The 18,952-nt window shown below is 40.2% G+C and overlaps 1 protein-coding gene across 3 annotated transcripts in view; it reads left to right on the top strand.

Moving 5' to 3' along the window:
- Window positions 1-18,952, top strand: part of UNC80 (unc-80 homolog, NALCN channel complex subunit) — a 208,004-nt gene that overhangs the window by 112,154 nt on the left and 76,898 nt on the right. For 2 of the 3 annotated variants that reach the window (XM_057745745.1, XM_057745746.1), the window contains exons 27-30: window positions 4,908-5,008; window positions 8,552-8,752; window positions 16,064-16,171; window positions 17,296-17,434. In XM_057745745.1, the coding sequence (XP_057601728.1) occupies window positions 4,908-5,008; window positions 8,552-8,752; window positions 16,064-16,171; window positions 17,296-17,434 (549 nt within the window). Of the gene's footprint in view, window positions 1-2,779; window positions 2,984-4,907; window positions 5,009-8,551; window positions 8,753-16,063; window positions 16,172-17,295; window positions 17,435-18,952 lie in introns of all 3 variants that reach the window. The other variant, XM_057745744.1, reaches the window with a different exon arrangement.

The raw sequence follows: 18,952 nt of genomic DNA, 5'->3' as shown, positions 1-18,952 counted from the left end.
ATAAACAACCTGAAGACAATTTGGATTCTACAAAGGAAAACTAACGTGAAATAATTTTTAGAACTAAAAATGTCTGCCTAACATCTCCAAGCAAGCTCTATCAGATCATTTTATCCATATCCCAGAAACAAACTAAGACTGGCGTTCTGGAATACAGACATCAAGACATATACTGAGCACCTGTTGTATACCAGGCACTATTACAGGTTCCTAGAATACAGCAATGAACAGGGAAAATTTCCCACATATATTTTAGCTTGTATTAGCTAATAGTTAATAAGGTAATAGTGAATAACATTAAATTCTGGGCTTTCAAGTAGAGGTAACTAGTATGAAAAAAACAAGTTAGGGTCAGAGAATTGTTAGTGACCTGAAGTAGGAGGGATTGTAGTCATAAGTGACATTGAGCTAAGACTTGTGTGATGTGAAGGACCCAGCCATGCTGAGAGGAGAGTCTTCCAAACAGAGACGACAGTGAGAACAAGGCCCTGATGCAGGAATGAACTTGGAGCCCGTGAAGAAGGGCAAGAAGGTCAACACGGCTGCAACAGAATGAGTTGGGGGAAGAGTGGTAGGAGATGGAGTCAGGCAAAGGGCAAATAAATAGGGTCTGTAGATATGGTTAGAAATTTAATTCTATATGAATGTGTCTGAGAGCTGTTGGCAGGTTTTGACCAGAAAAGTGATGTAATATTTGTATTTATGACTTATGTATTTAAAAAGTGAGTCAAGCCATGGGAGTCGGGGTAAGAGCGAGCAGTTGGATAGTTACCTTAGTCCAGGGAATAGGTGACGGGGCTTTCAAAATCCTGTATTTTGAGGCATTGCATCAGCAGGACTTGCTGATGGATATAAAGTGGTATAAGAGAAAAAGGGAAAAAAGATATTTTATCCAATTTAGATGAATTTGTTTCACTTTCATACTAGTTCTCGTTGTCATGGAGATAAAGGCTAATATTCGATGGTGTACAATCTCAACTGATGTCTTTCATGTGCTTTACCAAATCTGAACTCTAACTACTATGTCCTTTGTAAATGACCAATGCCATAATTCTGAACATTATTTTTTTAGTGCTATAGGATGTCTCCAGTTATCTTTGGTGGTAAAACTGTTTCTCAAAATTAAATTTTTTTCACATCATATTAATTTGGGGTTATTTTGCTGTATTTGTAGGCTGAAAAATATCATGAAATTAGGCAAAGAATACCAAAGTGTGCCTCTGTAAAATTTTTAAATTATTTCTTTAATCTTTTTCTCTGCTTCCCAACCTATTTTGACATAAATTGTATTAATAGTCATTAAAAATGATAAGTATATTCTGTCTCAGATGCATTTCAGATAAGTCATAAAGTCTCAATTATGCCTAAAAATAATACTGAAAAATACAGTGGATGAGTTTTGTGCTACAATTAAAATAGAGCATTATGGTCTTTGTGGAGTGTATTCAACTGTGCTGCAAGATCTTCTGTCTAGATGTGAAATTCTATCCAGATGTGTTCAGGGACCTCATGAAGCCTTTGCCAGCTGAGTGATGATAATTTTAGTCTTTCTCCATCATAAGAGTAAATCAGAGATTAAACGTTTCACATTATTCAACAGGAGTTCTTCTAGGCTCCTTCATATGGCACTAAAAGGATACACTTAATTAACATTTTACAGAGCAGTGTGAGCTCTATCCCAGTCACAGGCTAACTCTCCTGTGAGTGAGAAACTTGAGACTAAAATGCAATCTTCCTGATTGGGACTAAAATATTAATAGCTGTGCCTTAAATAATTAGTAAGAAATCTTGTTCATGTCTTAAGAAGGAAACCTTACCAAAACAGCCCCTTCCTGATTATCGCTTGAAGCCCTAAAAACTTTCAAAATCACCCTTACAATATCAATGAATGACAACACCAAATCTTCCAAGGAAAAAGAAGGAGGTGTGGGAAATAAGGGGCTATGGGAAATGAGGATGCTTTTGGTTAAAAAGTAGGTTTCAAGTTGAACGTGTTTCTCTTACGCTTTTATCTGCCTCACTGATGACTGTTTCTTCCAGAACACTAAAGAGGAGTAATGCATGTTCTTCTTGGTACATGTAGACTGTAAGGTTGGCTCAGGGTGTTGCAACTTTTGGACTCATATCTCACCCACCCTTTTGACTGAGAGGAGGATGCTATGAAATGACTAGGTGCATTGAAAATGGAACCATTTCACACTCATGTTCACCCAAAGCACCCCGCTGAAAGCAGATCTTTTAGTGCCTTTGCTGAGGAGCTGAGCGGAACCCACTGCTGACTGTTGGAGAGAGAAGCGCCTCTTGTTTTTATTTCTTAATGAGGTATTCCCAAATGAAGGGGTTTTCTGTGCAGGGGTTTCCCTAACTCATAAGTCTGTCAGTCCCATTTCAAAAGAAAAACAAGAACAAATTGTTGGTGCTTCTGTTGAATCAAGCAATGATGCTGTGTGAATGTACTAACGGTCCCGGAGGACTTCATGGCGAGGGCGGGCTCATGCTTGTGAATTCTGGGCCAGAGAGAGAGCAGGTTGTTCCCAGCACCGATGAGCTGTATGTCCAAGAGAGAAGCTGCACCAGCCCTTCCTGGTGGATCCAGCCTCCTGCCCACCCAACAAAGCCGCCTGACTTGGGGCTTGGGAGAAGCTCCTTGTCCAGACATGCTGCTCATCCCGGCCAGCAGAGACAAGGCTGTTCAGGGACAAGTTGGGGAGAGCTTGGCTCTAACGCTGGCTGGGGAGAACTAAAGGGGAAAAAGCCCTATTTTATTCTTTCAATACAGTTCCCAGCAGGAAGATCAGGATAGGAGGTTCCCGCCTGCTCCAGATTAAAGGAACCCGCAGTTTCCAGGTGAAGAAGGGGGGTTCCTTGTCCAGCATTCGCCGGGTCGGCAGCTTAAAGAGCAGCAAGTTATCACGGCAGGACTCAGAGTCTGAGGCTGAGGAGCTGCAGCTGTCCCAGAGCAGGGACACTGTCACTGACCTAGGTAACATAGAGGAGTGGGGTGTGCAGGGACGTGGGGGGTAGGAAGGCAGAGCCCAAATCCCAAACAGCTCCAGTCCATTTTCTTACATATCAGCAGGTGGAGGGCAGAGTCACAGGTTAGAGTACTCCGTTGGTCCCTATAAAATATGTTGCCATCTTCAGCAGGGCTGCTCCAACCTTACTGTGCACACGGTCAGCTGGGCGCTTGTTAAAACGCAGGTCCTGATTCAGCATCTCTGGGAGGAGAGCCTGAGATTGTACACTTTTAACAAGCTTCCCAGTAAAGCTGAGGCTGCTGGTTCAAGGACCACAGCTTGAGCAGAGAGCATATGGAGTCTACAGTAGGGAAAGAAAACACTTTCATGACAAGGACAGTGTTTTGAAATCTAGATCTTTGTGCCTTTATTCTTCTGGTCAGGACCTTTAAATCAAAATGTAGACATTCCCTTGGGAACAGCTGGCTTAAAGTCTTCTATAAATTAAAGTCGATTTCTCATGAAAAACAACCAAAATTTCAGAAAGGAAAGATTGTTTACACCTGACAGTTAGTGACCTTCAGCAAGTCACTTAACTTCTCAAGCATTTCTTTTCCCCAGCTACCCAATGAGAATAATTCTGTGTATCCTTGCCTATTCTGAAAGGATGCTCTAAAGATAAATTAGGGATGATTGTAAAGTGTGTTAAACTCCTGAGAGTAAGCTTTATATACAATCAGAGTATTCAAGTTGTAGATCGTCACTATAGGACCCAAAGAGACTCTGAACCCCAAAATGTGTTAGTCCTGTGGGCTCTGATCATCATTTTAATAGACAAGAAAAAGATTAAGCAGACATGCCTAGAATTTGTTAGGTAAAAATTGCAGTACATCGTCTTTGCCATTCAGTCCCTGTATGAAAACCAAAACGGAAAGCTCTTTTTTTCTGAGTAAGTTGTTTCAGAAGTCAGTCAGGAAATGTGGATAAATTATCAATCTAGCCTGCTGAAATAGAAACTGAGGATATCTAAGCAAAGCGAATTTAAAATAGAAAATGTTTCTCCACCTACTCACTCTTGCCATTGAAAATAGCTAATTTATGCATTAGTTAAGATTCAGCTTATTTTTTTAAGGAGACAATAGGAAAAAGCCTTGTGACACCTTTTGTTACAGGTCTGAGCTGTAACAGTGTCATCAGTTAATTTGGGGGAAAATATTATTTGAATTAATTATTTAAATTGATCAATTTAGCCTAGCCAGTCAAGTCAAACTATCCAAACTAGTTTTGTTGTAGAAAATACCCAGGAAAGCTTGTAGATTTGAGGACAAAGCTTTGTTATCTAGTATACTAAGTAGAGAATTCCTGTGACATGTCTCCTTCACAATTCCCTGCAGAGAGGAGTTTGGACAAAGGATTGTCCACAGTTGGGCACAGCTACTTCCAAATTCCCTTAGTTTTTCCAAGGTACCACCCATCTTTGAAAGAGCTCTGATAGCAAAGCCAGGTGTGTTAAGAACAGTAGCACTAGCCATAGTCACAGCAGCAGTGGAGGTAGCAGCACCCTTTGTGGCCACTGCAGGTTGGTTGGTGTCCCTAATTAACTACATCTGTGAGGTCTGGGCAGTCCGGAATGGATTTGGGCACACTCAACCAATAACTTGCTCATCTCAGCAATTCAAGGACTTGACTCTGTTTTTTCTCTGCTCCCATGTCTCAAAGTGCAAGCCGCCATAACAGAGATCCTAAATGTCTTTGTAATTGCCAGTTCAGCTGGTGATGAAGGGAACAGCTCCTATTAATATTCCTCCACTAAAGTCGATGCTATGCCCTGTAACCCGTTGGCCATGGTAGTCTGCCCTAGGATTCAAAAGCATGGACCACGATACCATAGCAACATGCTCTCCAGGGAGGCAGAACTATACAACCTTTCTTGGTATTTTTCTCTTGAAGAAGGGAGTCCTTGGAGTGCAAGTGAGCCCAGCATTGAGCCAGAGGGAATGAGTACAGCCGGCATGGAGGAGAATTACCACAGGAACATGTCATGGCTTCATGTAAGTAGAAATCTCAGAAGGAGCCCTGAGATCAATTTCTTTTGGCATTGGGGAAGATCTGTGGAGGGAGGACAGAAGACTATACTAAAAACATCGATCAAATCCAGCCTCTTAGAAGAACTATAGGCTTACATTTCAGCGGAACCTCTGGACACTCCCTAAGAGTGGTCTTCTGCTGGACTGTATTCATTTGAAGCCTATCTAAGACCAAAGGTGCTTTGTTATGGTTGTCTTGTGAGTCAATATAAGTCAGGGAAAACCCTGAGGGACCAGGACAGGTTGGTGGTCAAGAGAGCCTGAGTGACGTAGGCAAGGCGTCACAGGGCACCACAAATGCTGAGAGCAAGGTCCTGTGTCAGTCTTGAGTCTGTATTAGATCAAATTGTAAAGCAGGACATGAAGATTCTAAGATGATGAAGGCCACATCTCAAAGGGCTCTCCAGAGGGCACAGGCAGGAGGGAATTCCAAGCACAGATTATAGTTCAAGGTTTGAGCTGGGCGTAAAGAAAGGAAAAGAAAGATTAGGAAGCATGATGTGAGATCCACAGTTGGCAGAGTACTGGCAGCACTATTATTGATCTTAGATATGGAATGTCTCCGTCTCCTCTGATTTTAATCTGACTTGCTGGTAGGGTCGATAAGGGCTGGCTGGTACAGCATGCCCAGAATTAACAGTGCTGTGCCTTTGGAACTGGCTGATCCCCAGAACCGGCTGATTTTGAGAATCTCTGAGACAGCTGTTTTTATAGTAAACTTTTTAGTGAAGTACAACCTACACATTAAACAACATACCAAGCCTATGTGTACCGCTCAGTAAATTTTCACAAAGTGGACACATCTGTGTAACCACCACCAGGTCAAGAAGAACATTAGCAACACCTTAGAAGCCCTACCCGGGCCCTCTACCAGTCACTACCCTCCTCTATCCCACCACATTCTAACTTCTAACACAGGAGGTTAGTTTTGTCTGTTTTTGAAATGCATATAATTGTTGACATATGCTAGGTACTCGGTTGTGTCTGGTTTCTTTTGTTCACATAAGTGTAAATCCTCCAGCTCTGTTCTTCTTCTTCAGGATAACCTGGTCTATTCTTGGCTATATCCATTTCTATTAGAATCACCTTTTTAATTTCCATAAAAAAGCTTCCACAGCAGACTTATATTAAATATAAAGATTGTTAAAATTGAGGAATTAAAATCTTTATTATATTAAGTCCTCTAATGTAGAATGGTCTATCCTCCAAAATTTATGTCCCATCATTCATTTAGGATCTCTTAAATTGTATTCAATAATGCTTTTTAGTTTTTTGTGTAGTGTTAACCCTCTGGAAGTGTTTATGTAAGACCAGAGTTATTCCTTCTTTAAGTAAAGGAAATAATAGGAGAGATCACTGGTAGAAGCTTCTAGATCTAAAAATTTCTTTGTAGGAAGTTTTTTCATTACAGATTTAATTTATGTAATATGATTAAGACCATTCAGATTTTCTGTCTTCTGAAAACAGTTTGGACAAAATGATTTTTTTCCTAGGAATTTGTGAATTTAATCCAAATATTCACATTTATTAGAAAATTTTATTTATAATATTCTCTTAAGATCATCTTAAATTTTGTGGGATCTAAAGTGGTGTGCCTTTATCATTTCTGCTGTTGGTAGGTTTTATCTTTTATTTCTCATTTTTTGATCAGTCTTGCTAGAAGTTTGTCCATCTTATTAGTCAAAGAACCATTTTTTGGCCAGATTTGAGAATAACAAGGGAAGCCTTACAGTTTTTATTTGTGCCCTGCTGCATATCAGTATAAATAGGGATATCAGGGATCTTCAGTGAATCTTGAGAGAGATCTGGATATTCTGTTCAGACAACACCTATATTTTTTTGGAAAACTTTAAAGAGTATGAGGGGTTGTTAGCAGAGTTTGACAGGGGTGCATTGCTATCATTGTTTACCTTTGTCTCAGAGTAAGCAAGGCCTCTCATTCCTAAGGAAGTGCATGGCAGCCCTGCCTAGTAGGTTTTATTTTTTTTTATTTTATTTTTAAAAAATTTATTTATTTATTTTATTGACTGTGTTGGGTCTTTTTTGCTTCACATGGGCTTTTCTCTGGTTGCAGAGAGCAGGGGCTACTCTTCATTGTGATGCGTGGGCTTCTCATTGCAGTAGCTTCTCTTGTTGTGGAGCATGGGCTCTAGGCACGCAGGCTTCAATAGTTGTGGCCTGTGGGCTCAATAGTTGGGGCTCGCAGGCTCAGTAGTTGTGGTGCAAGGGCTTTGTTGCTCCTCAGCATGTGAGATCTTCCCAGACCAGGGATTGAACCCGTGTACCCTGCATTGGCAAGCGGATTCTTAACTACTGCGCCACCAAGGAAGTCCCTGCCTAATAGGTTTGATTGGTCTTATCCATGTAGACTTAGCTTGATGTTCTCCATCCAAATACAGCACACGATCTCTCACAAGTTAGGTGTTGGGATGGGAAATAGTTTCATGCAGGATAGAATCATTCAAAAGATTACTCTATGCAGAGTTAACTAAACTTGCAGCTCTAGGAATGCTACTGCCTTTTTTAGGAAGGCAACTTAAGAAGTTATAAACTTGGGACTTCCCTGGTGGTCCAGTAGGTAAGATTCCACACTCCCAGTGCAGGGGTCCCAGGTCTGATCCCTGGTCTGAGAACTAGATCCCACGTGCATGCTGCAACTAAGAAACCCTCATGCTAAAACTAAAGATCCTGCACGCGGCAACAAAACATGGCACAAAGAAGATCCCATGTGTCACAACTATGACCTGGTGCAACCTAAATAAATAAATATGTTTTTTTAAAAAGTTATGAACTCAAGGGCCTTCATTCTTTCTCCTAAAATAACCATATCCTTTAAATCAGCTGAGTTCTTTTCTGGAATCCTACTTGGGAAGTCTAGGAGATAAGAGGATTGGAGCCAGATCAAGCCATGAGTGAAGAGCTAGAATAGCCCAAAAGCTGAAAACGAATTAGTTTGTAGAGAGAAGAAATGAAGTTCTACAGTGGGTTTCAAGGTCCAGTTGAATGTTAGAGGCCAGGCTGGAAGATGCAGAAATGTATTCAAGTTCCATGTAAGTGGGCTGGAACTAAAGATATCCCACAGCTGTCAAAGGCTAACCAAATCCTTTGAGATGGAACTTCTCATCAGTTTCTGCCTTTCTACTGGCTCCTTCTACAGCATAAGAGCTGAAAAAATAATATACTTTAACTTCAGAATCTTCGTTTGAAAATATTTGGGAGTCATACACTCCCCGATAATTAAGTTTTTGAAGATCACTTAACCTTGTATTGTTTCAAAAAAAACTTTGTATCAAGTGTGAATCCAGGGAGAAAAAGAAGCTAAGTACATAAAGGCTTGTAACGCTTTGTTCTCTTCTGGGAGTTATTATTCTCTTGTGGAATTATTGTGATTTTAAGACCCATTAAGGAAAGTTGACATTCTGACTTTTCATCTTCCACCCCACATAGTTGTGCAGTTGGTCTGTACCCTGGTTGCCTGGTTGAGCTTCGGTGATGTCTGTGTTCCAGGTCATGATCTTGCTGTGCAATCAGCAAAGCTTCATCTGCACCCACGTTGACTACTGCCACCCTCACTGCTACCTGCACCACAGCCGCTCCTGTGCCCGGCTTGTCAGGGCCATTAAGCTGCTCTACGGAGACTCTGTGGACCCCCTCCGAGAGAGCAACAGCGTCGGCAACGTGGCGCTCCGGGGCAAGAAGCAGAAAGAGGTGAGTGAATGATCACGTGATAATATCCCAGTGATAGGGAAAATGATGTTTTAACCATCTTTTCTCTGGAAATGCGAACTTCAGCCAACTGCTTTTGTATCAATCAGGCTACAGATCTGTGCAATTTTGAGCAAACATAGAAGATGGGTGCAAAAAAAGTCCATGAGCAAACATAGACTCAACTCTTTTCCTGGGCTTTGTCTCATTTTTACAGATAAATATGAACTCAAAGGGGCCCTGGTGGTAAGTTGTTGGGGTACACATAATAACGTCCCCACAAAGATGTCCATGTTCTAATCCCTGGAACCTGTGAATATGTTACCTCACCTGACAAGAAGGGAATTTGCCTGTGTAAATAAAGAATCTTATAATGGGGAGATTATCCTGGATTAGCCGAGTGGGCTGAATGTCGTCAGAGGCAGAGATGGAGCTGTGACGATAGAAGCAGAGGTCAGAGGGATGCAGGGCAGTGAGCTCAGGCAACCTCGAGAAGCTGGAAAGGACGAGGAAATGGATGACTCCCTAGAGTCTCCAGAAGGAACATAGCCCTGCCAACACATTTTAGACTTCTGACCTAGAGAACTGTTAAGATAATAAAGTTGTGTTATTTTTTTTTTTTGGCCAGGAAGATTGTGGTAATTTGTTACAGCAGTAATAGGAAATCGATAGAGTTATATCTCAAGAAATAAGTAATAAATGGCCTGACTGTTCACTGATAAATAATAGAGTCAAATCCGACTAAAGGAACTTCTTCAAGAAACTATCACATTTTCAAAGCATTCAGCTGCACTTTTCCCAACAGCTGAACAGCTGAGCTGGCAGAAGACGAGGACGTTAACCAGGGCTGCCATGCTCCTGCCAGGAATGCCCCAAGTTACCCATCTGCCCCTGAGCAGGCATGATGGCCAAGACTCTCCACTGCATACTGCTGGCCGCCCCTGCAGCTGCCTCTCACAAGTGGTTTTGCCAAGAGATTTTTATATAATACCTATTCATTTCAATGAGCATTCATTGGGCACCTGCGGTTGGCACAATATGAAGCCAGATATTCTCGGAGAGATAAAAAATAATTAAGTAGGAGTAGAGGATCTTTCTGTTGCTACTAAGGAGTTTGTGAGCCAGGTTGGGTGGGGTGAGAGGATGGCAATAAAACACAAATCGAACTAGAGAGTATAAGCAGTAACAAAGAGTACACAGTTGAGTTGTTTATCAATTTGCAATGCTTTAGCATTCATGAAAGGGATTTGTTTAATTACAATTTTTTAAATTATGAAAGCAATATGGGTACATGGGATAAATTTTGGCGAATACAAGAGCTCCTAAAGGGAAAAAAAATGTATCTCCTGACTCTCATAAGTGTGCTAATTTGCCTTCTAGGATATTACCTTTTAGTATTTTTTTCGAAGCATATGTATGAGAGTATAAGGTAGGTATACACCATTGACAAAGTACTTTTTGATTCTTACAAATCTTGTGCAGGAGATAATCTTTACCCCCATTTTACAAGTGAAAATGTTGAGGTTCAGAAAGATGGGATTGTCCATAGTTCACATCTAGAACAGCTAGACTTTAATTTATAAACATGGAATATCAAAGTCAGGGCTTTTTCAACTAGGCTCTGTTGCATCTTGGTATTCAAACTACCCAAATTCTGAGGGGAAATCAAGTGGGAAAACTGCATGAACTGCTAAGTGATAACATAAAAAGAAAAATATGTATTTATGTATATGTTTGTGTGCATATGCATGTATATATACATGTCATTTATGTTTGATACATGGATGTATGTACATACATGTCTACATACATTACATATATACATGTATATATATCTATCTCAAACATAAATGGCACTACATCCAAAGAAAACCTATTTTTATTTAGGTGAGTTCTCCTTCATGTAAAAACTCCCTTAGTTTTAGAAGAAAACCATCTATGTTGAAAATTGTGAAAATACGCCAACCTAAATTAATCTTCATTGTTCACCATACACATGCTGAGATTTCTTACTTCCATACATTTGCTCCAGCTGTATCTTCACCTGTAATCTATATGTGGCTGAACCCAAACATCCTTCAAGATCCAACTCAAGTGCCACCTCCTCCTTGAAACCTTTTTCCAATCTCCCTAGCATTCACCACAGGGCATACTGCAGGTGGATGATTAATGATGTTTTCTGTTTCTTCTTCGTCCAAACTACAGTGGTGTTTTACTTGTGCTTTTCACATCCTTCATTCAATTATTCCCTCATTAATTCATCCATCCATGTGTCTATTCAACAAATTTTAGAGAACCTCTGGACCATGCTGAGTCCATACTGTGTGCTGGGTATAATAATGGCCAAAGAGACATGGCCCTACCCTCATATGATGCACACAGTCTAGTCTAGAGACAGAAATTAATCAAATATACAACCCAAGTTGATGTAAAATTGCAACAACAATAAGCACAACGAAGGAGAAACACTCTGTGCTGAGAGATCTTATGAATAAGACTTTGAACCAAGGATGGCAGATGGAGCACAGAGGACCATGGTACATGCTGAGGCTGCATGAGCAGATAGAGAGCTGACCAGGTTGAGCCTCCAAGGCCCTGGGAAGGATTTTAGTCTTCATCCTGTGAATAGTGCCAAGCACTGAGAGGTTTTTAAGATCACTCTGGCTGCAAAGTGGGGCTGCTTACATCCTCATTTCTATTCTCAATTAATTACAAAACTTCTTGAGAACTGAGGCAATCTTACACATTTTGCATCCTGCGTGATACCAGCAGAGTACCTCACTATAGCAGAGGGCCAATAACATCGAATGAATGAGTGGCTGTAGGGTTCTATGAGGTTTCATGTGTGCCCTTCACCTCTGGCCCATCCAGAACACTGGCCTGAAGCAGCAGAAAAGGTTACCAACCTTATATGTTGCTTACATTTCTGAAAGGGAAAGGGAAGTAAAGCAAGAGTAAGTGTTCCCTAACCTTAACACATATGAATTAGTCATGCAAGTGGAGAGCTGAAAAGATGTATTGAGTCTTCTGTGATAAACATTTTATTTCCAAAATGCAAGCCTCCTGTTCAAGCTTTTTTTTTTTAATTCTCTCATGATGTTTCCATTTGTCTGTTCTGAATCTGTCACATAAATGAACAATGCCCACATTTCCAGAGCCCAGATGAAAACAGAGTAGGCAATAAATCAAGAATAAAAGCAGTGATTCTGATTAAAATTGAAACATATGAGCAATTGGGATTTCATTCCTGTTTCCTTTTTAATTGGTTTTTATGGCGAATATATTTGTGGCAGCTAGTACATTTTGTAACCCATCTAACTCTGAACAATGTGCTAATCTACATTTCAGTGCTCAGAGACTCACTGTACATTCTGTTAGTCTGTTTTAGTGCACATCCAAACTTAAGAGGTTTTTATAAATTATCATGATATATATATCACCTTCACCAAAAGGTGAACTCAACAAAGAATTCTTTGATTTTTCCCATATAGCTATGCCTTGTCTAATGCTATGTTCTAAATAGAGTAAATGTTCAATTAGTGCTTGCTGATGGAAGCAGGTGGATAAAACATTTTTTCCTTTTAGCCGTAAATAAAAGGTTATACGAACCTGAAAAACGAAAGGGCAGAGTTCCATAAATTTTGTGAAGCCAATGTCAATGGCAAGAGGCCAACTGATTTCCTGCAGGACTAATATTTTTCTGAATCTATGGAAAACACTGTTGTGAGGCCAAGACCAAGTCCTAGGTCTTGATTTCATGGGTCAGAATGACTCTTCACCATGACATACATAACCCCTGTGTCAAAGCTATATGAGACACAAAGGGTCTGGGTTACCTTTGGGGAAATACTACACTTCTGTTGGCATGTTTCTTTCCAGAAACATGAGGCCTTCCCTTTCCCAAAGAAGCCAGCTGACTCCAATTTTGCAAATTTTAAATACCTCATGATTTCCACTGTGTTATCATCATTCATGACATGTATCTCCTTTTCTACTTATCTTGAATTTTCATTTGTTTGCTTGTTTGCTAGCTGTCTCTCCTGGAAGATACGCGCTCCAGGAGGGCCAGTATCCGGGGTGGGGGCGGTTCTCCTTAGCAGATCCTCAGAAGTTAGCCCAGTTCCTGGCATGTGCTTAAATCTTAATAAACATACTTGAATTATTAAATGAATAAGTAAAATTGTTACTTATACTAATTATGTATTATGCCTCTGTAGTCAATAATATTTTGTTGTGAGGAATAGAAACCCACTGAAATTTGTTCAAATAATTAGCATTTCTTTAAAGGATATAGCAGAATCTCATGAAACCAGGGACAGGTGGGGAATATAGTCAGGCCTCAAAGGAATGAGATCCAGAGCTGCTGTCCATCTCAGAGTGGACAGAGTCTCTCATCTCTGCTTCTTTCTGCATCATCTCTGTCTGCTCACTCGTCTCTGTCCCCTGACCAGTAACCCCTGCTTTATTCATCTTGTACTTAGACTGAAATCCCAAGGTTGCATCATTATTTCTCAGCCCCAGCAACCGTCACTAAATGAATCAGACTCGGTCCCAGAATTACCTAGGACTGGAATTTGATGGGACCAGCCCCTCCTCTTTCTGATCCAAACACCACATGTGATAATTCCCTGGCCAGTTAAAGGATTGGTTTTGCACTACAGATTCTATCAGTAGTGGTCAGGATGAGGACAGGAAAGAGGGAGCCAATTATAATGAATATATCTAAGATACATATGTAGAAGAAAACGACAGTAGTCCAGGTTCTATACCATCCCATAGCAAGCATGTCCCAGTATCCCTGCCAGCTCTTGGGACTATATAACTGCCTCTCACTGACCACATCTCCCTCTGGTAGATCAGTTCAGCAATGAATGACATCCTCTGTTAGTGATAAATCCTGTTCTTCTAGTCAGCCTAGTCTTCAATGCTCTGCAGATTTGGGTTACAGTCTTGGGTTACTAGTTTTGGTTATTTTTACAGTCCCTGCTTGATGTAGATGGTGGTTGGAAACACACATCTTGAAGTCGAGTGAAGTTCCTACCTCTTCAAGAACCACTAATAACCAACAGATGCCTTCAGAACTAGCTTTCTACTCCATCCATTTTCTTACCCTCTTCTAGCCAAGTTTTATACCGAGTTACCAAAGCAAAAAGCAGCTGATGATAACTTTGTTAGTCTGAGTCAGTGTCACACCAGTAGAGGACTTTAGGGACCTCACATAGTGTACCCAAGTGCCCATCACACGTGTACCAATCTTTAATACCTTTCAGGCCTGAGCAAGTCACTCAAGAAGAGTTACTAGCCCATCACCCTAGTGTAAAAGGCTTTCCAATTCCCTTCCCTTTCCACTAAAACAAACATCCTAATTATCTTGAGCAGAACACACCTTGGTTCTTAAGGAAGCATGACAGGATATTAAATATTTGATATCTAAGAAGCTTGACTTATACCTTCTGTCCCCAACAGACAGGATTAAACAGAAACCTACATTTCCCAGAGTGTGAGAAACAGACATACATGTTTGTCCTTTTCCTTCTGAATATTTTTCTGTATCTGCCAGCTTAAAATTCCTATAGATGAATCAAAAGTATTGTTCAAAAGTAACCCTGAAAAGACAAAATGTCCAGCCAAAGGAGAAAGCAAAAAAATATTTTTAAAATTCAAAAATCATATTTTAAAATAACTGTAGGGACCTGGGGAATATTCAGCATAAAATAATAGTGAAGCTAAATGTTTAAAACTGTGTACCACATACATAGCATTGTCACAGCTCTGCTAAGATGCATAGGCGGACAAAAGGCTGAAAGGAACCAAATAATGACCATCACTAAGTTGGGGATTATCAGGATTTTTATTCTATTCTTCATAGTTTTTTTTTTAATTTTCTGGATATTCTGCAATTTACATGTTTTTTTTAATCAATAAAAAGAATAAAAGCAGAAAGATGCCCCTTTTTAAATACCTTGACTTTTTAAGAAGTAAGTCAGATACACCCCTACATTTATTTGGGAAGTGATTGCCATGTATGATTTTAGAACAGTTTTCAAAGTATATAAAATAGGCATGATATTTATGCTATGTTTTGCTTTTACATTCATGGGGGGTGGGGAGGGAGGGAAGCATTGCAGGATTTCTCTCCCCAGATGATATTTACTCCCAAGCAAGATTTCTCTCCCCAAATGATTATGTGTTCCCAAGTGTGTGCCTCCACTTTTCTTTTTTATCTTTAGAAAACACAGCAAGAGCTCTGATTCATTTGTTTCCAAGTAGAGTCATTTAAAAGTTCATTCCCTACCAGTCACATAACAGATGCATTGTCTTGGGTCTTTTTGTCAGAGTTTTGAAAGACTTTCTTGGAACATGTATGTACTTTTAGATTTGCTTTTTCTTTCGGAATAGCTCCATCTATAACACTGTGAAGCTCTGTTCAAAAATTCTTAAGGAGTTCAGTGTTTTCCCTTGGCATTGAGGGAGAGAGTGTTTCATTGACATGGCCCTGGAAAAACAAATGAGTATTTATATTATGCAAAGGGATGGATTCCTTCTTTGCCCAGCCTGGAGTGCAAAAATGCAGGCATCAGGACTCAGGATAAATAAACAAGGGCCTGCCACCACTGGAGCGATCATTCTCCCAGCTGCTCTGTCCATTTCATTCCTTGGCATTAGGGAGTCAGGGGAGGAAATGGTCTCCTCCGTATGTATGCAGATGAATCAGGCCTATTCTGGACCCTGATTGAGGGGACAATTTGAAAGAGCTGCTGCCTCTAACAGACAAGTATGGTTTTTTAAAAAAGTACTTTACCTGGATGATGGATGCTGTGAACTCATACTTCCTTGATGAATCTTTTATCTTTCACTTCCTAACACTCCTCTGTGAAATATTTTCTCTTCTGAAGAAGCGACTTGTAATATCCAACCCTTTAAAGAGACTATTAAAGAGAGTAGATTTTAACTGACAGTATTTTAAAAGATTTGTGTTTTTAACAGCTTGGTGGAATATTATTAGCCCCAAAATGGAGATCAGGAGCTCCTGTTCTTTCCTTGTTCTGCTGATAACCAGCTTTGCAATTTGGTCAAGCTACTCCAGCTCTCTAGATTTGTCTCCTCGGTGGTAAAAGAGGAGTTTGTTGCTAAATACACCTAAGCCCCCTTTTCATTACAAAATTAATTGCTTTTATCACTTTCAGAATGTGCAGGCCCATAAATCATCTGTGGCATTAGAAGTTGGTTGTTTGGTGAATTTGGGGAAAAACAGCACCATTGGGTTTTGAGAGAGCACGACACTCTTCATCACCTATCTCATGTTCTTTCCAGTGCTCGGATAAATCATGCCTGAGGACACCTTCTCTGAAAAAGAGAGTTTCAGATGCCAACCTGGAGGGGAAAAAGGACTCTGGAATGCTGAAATACATCAGACTACAGGTATTGACATGTGGATCGGAAATGTTCACAGAGTAATAGGGAGGGAACTCCAGATATCCTGTTTACTGATGTTTGGAACATGCAATGCCAATTGGCACAGTATTGGCATAAAGGACCCTCTAATTTGGTGAGCAAGAGTGCTACCAGGTGTTTTTGCTGGACAGCCAGCGTCCATAGAGATGAGGCTTGCGGAGCTTGGTGAGAACCATGCCTCTTCCCACTCTCTCTGCTCCAGTGGAGCCAGCTTCCCACCAATGTGTGGGAGTGATGCTTACAGGTCTGGAAACGAGGCAATCTGGATTCAAATCCTATACCTGCTGCTCTGGCTCTGGGACCTTGAGCAAGTTAATTTCTCTCAGTTTTAGTTGCCTAATCTCTAAAACTATTGCATGGATTAAAAGAGATAGTAAATTTACCTACTTATCCAGTGCTTGACACAGTTATATTGTTACTACAACCTAAACTCTAAATCATAATACATTTCCCAAGGGAAGAAAAGAAAAAAGTTTCATGTTTTTCTAGAAATCGTTTTAAATGATGGTTAAAGATCTAGACTTGCCCCAAACCTCTATTTATCGCCTAAGTTATTTGAAATAATGGATTAAATAGGATTCTGTGGGCTAACCTGGAGCAATAACCACAATGCATAATGTTTTGAAGGGAAAATGGCATCCAAGTTCACTGGCTTAGAAAACTAACTTTCTGAATGGAACTCCTTTGTGAATTAGAGGCGGCTCACAATTTCCAGTGGAAATCAGTTCCCAATAGGAAGGAAAATAAGATGCTGTGAAAGTCCACCAGGACTTTTAACACAGAGACGTATTGACTGGCGTCCTTTCTTCTCATAGAGCTATACTTATTCTATAGTTTATTTCCTAGGTGGTTGCAAATTAGTTTTTGTGGTGAAAGTTTTATAAAATTCATATGATTTGGAGGTAATTATACATCAGCTAATAGGGTATAAAGCTTATGATACATCATGCCAATAAATATGTCCCCACTTTAGAAAGTATTTTAAGGTCATTTAAGGAAAGCAGAGAGGGGGGAAGTGACGCGTAACTTTCAAGAGGAGTACAGCAATCTGTCTTCAAAGATCTTAAGACATCATTTCCCTCTTTTCCCAGGTGATGAGCCTGTCTCCTGCTCCCTTATCTCTGCTAATCAAGGCAGCACCAATTCTGACAGAGGAGATGTATGGAGACATCCAGCCAGCTGCCTGGGAGCTCCTCCTCAGCATGGATGAGCACATGGCGGGGGCAGCAGGTAAAGAAAGACCACCCAGGACCTGGTCCTGCGGCCGCCCATCCCAGTGTTTAAACAAGAGAGAGGCACATGCATTCCATTTCACCCTCAGGTCAGATTGATAGCGACGGCTAGATCTCTAGACAGAGCTGTGCACTAAAGGGAAATAGGCCTAGATTCTATGTGCACCCTTTTCACGTCACTGTATGGTTTGCACAGAGGCAGCCTGTCTCTCCCAGGATGTTACCAACTTATAGACAATGATTTCCCCCAGAACCTACATTTTCACAATATTTCACAAAAGATAAAATTCTTTTTGTGCATTGTGATTTCCCAGATTGACCATGAACTACCATCATTAGTTTTATTAAATCTTAAGTGAGTAATGGTCTGTGTTCAAACTACAACATCAGAACAAATGTGTGAAATTTAAGTGACATGTCCAAAACCACATAGCTAACAAATGGTAGAGGCAAAATCTGGATTTTTTCATAGTTCTCCACTCTTTGTGCATATTCCTTTAGTTTTACGTAGTTATTTTAATTGAAAACGACACATGGTAAGAATTTAAATAGTATAGAAGTGTATGAAGTTTAAAAGTATCACCCTCTTTCCCATAACCCCCAGTCCCCTTTCTCAGAGGTGACAATTTTTAAATTTCTCAGGAAGCCTTCTAGGGTAAAGGTTTATACATACTTATGTATGAATGTATATATTACACGTTTTCTTTTTCACACAAATAGGACATACCATAAAGACTTTTGCACTTTACATTTTTCATTTATATCTAGGAGACTTTTAAGATTGTCTTTGAACAAAAATTGATTCCAATTAGGCAGTGCCAAGCTAGACGTGGTTAGGAGCACTCCACCAAGAGCCGCTCAGGGAGAGACTTTTATAGAGAAAAGGCAGAAGGAAAGAAAGGAAATTATTGATTGGCTGTAGCTTAAAGCCTAGTTGGCTGTTTGTGAGTGGTCATCCTTAACATTTTGATTTGTAACCTTGAAGCGTTTATAGGCACAGATTTTGGTTTGCTTATGTAAGCTGCCATGACATTAGAGCCACCTCAGTCTGATGCCCTCCTTTTAAAATAATGTAACAATTCCCACCTTTGGGGGAATTGTATGTGAAAAATTGACCAAAAATTTGGTATCATGCCACTCTTTGTCACTATCAGAGTTAAGTTTCTCTTGTCTCGTAACTCATAGTTTATGAGGTCATATCCATGGAAGCATTGTTTTGCTGTGCATCTCATTGTTCATCTTGTTTCTGTTTCTCCAAGCATAGTAAGACCAGCAAATGTACTGCTTATGGCTGTGAATATGCATTTATGACCTTTGAGAGAGTATAGCACACCGTGGAGACTGCAGGGATAACTGTTAGGAGGATAATACTGAGAGACTGCGGTGTACTCTGTAGTCAGGGCCCCAGTAAATCAGACTAGTTGGTGTCAAATAAATCAAAGGATGTACCTGTCTAAGCAAGTGGCTTGTTTGTTAATTCCCTGTATTTGCTACAACACTAGAGATGTTGATCCAG

This window comes from Hippopotamus amphibius, chromosome 8, assembly GCF_030028045.1.
Source record: "Hippopotamus amphibius kiboko isolate mHipAmp2 chromosome 8, mHipAmp2.hap2, whole genome shotgun sequence".
Classification (NCBI taxonomy): Eukaryota; Metazoa; Chordata; class Mammalia; order Artiodactyla; family Hippopotamidae; genus Hippopotamus; species Hippopotamus amphibius.
Note: the sequence above shows the minus strand (reverse complement) of the source record. Positions and strands in the feature narration are given on the sequence as shown.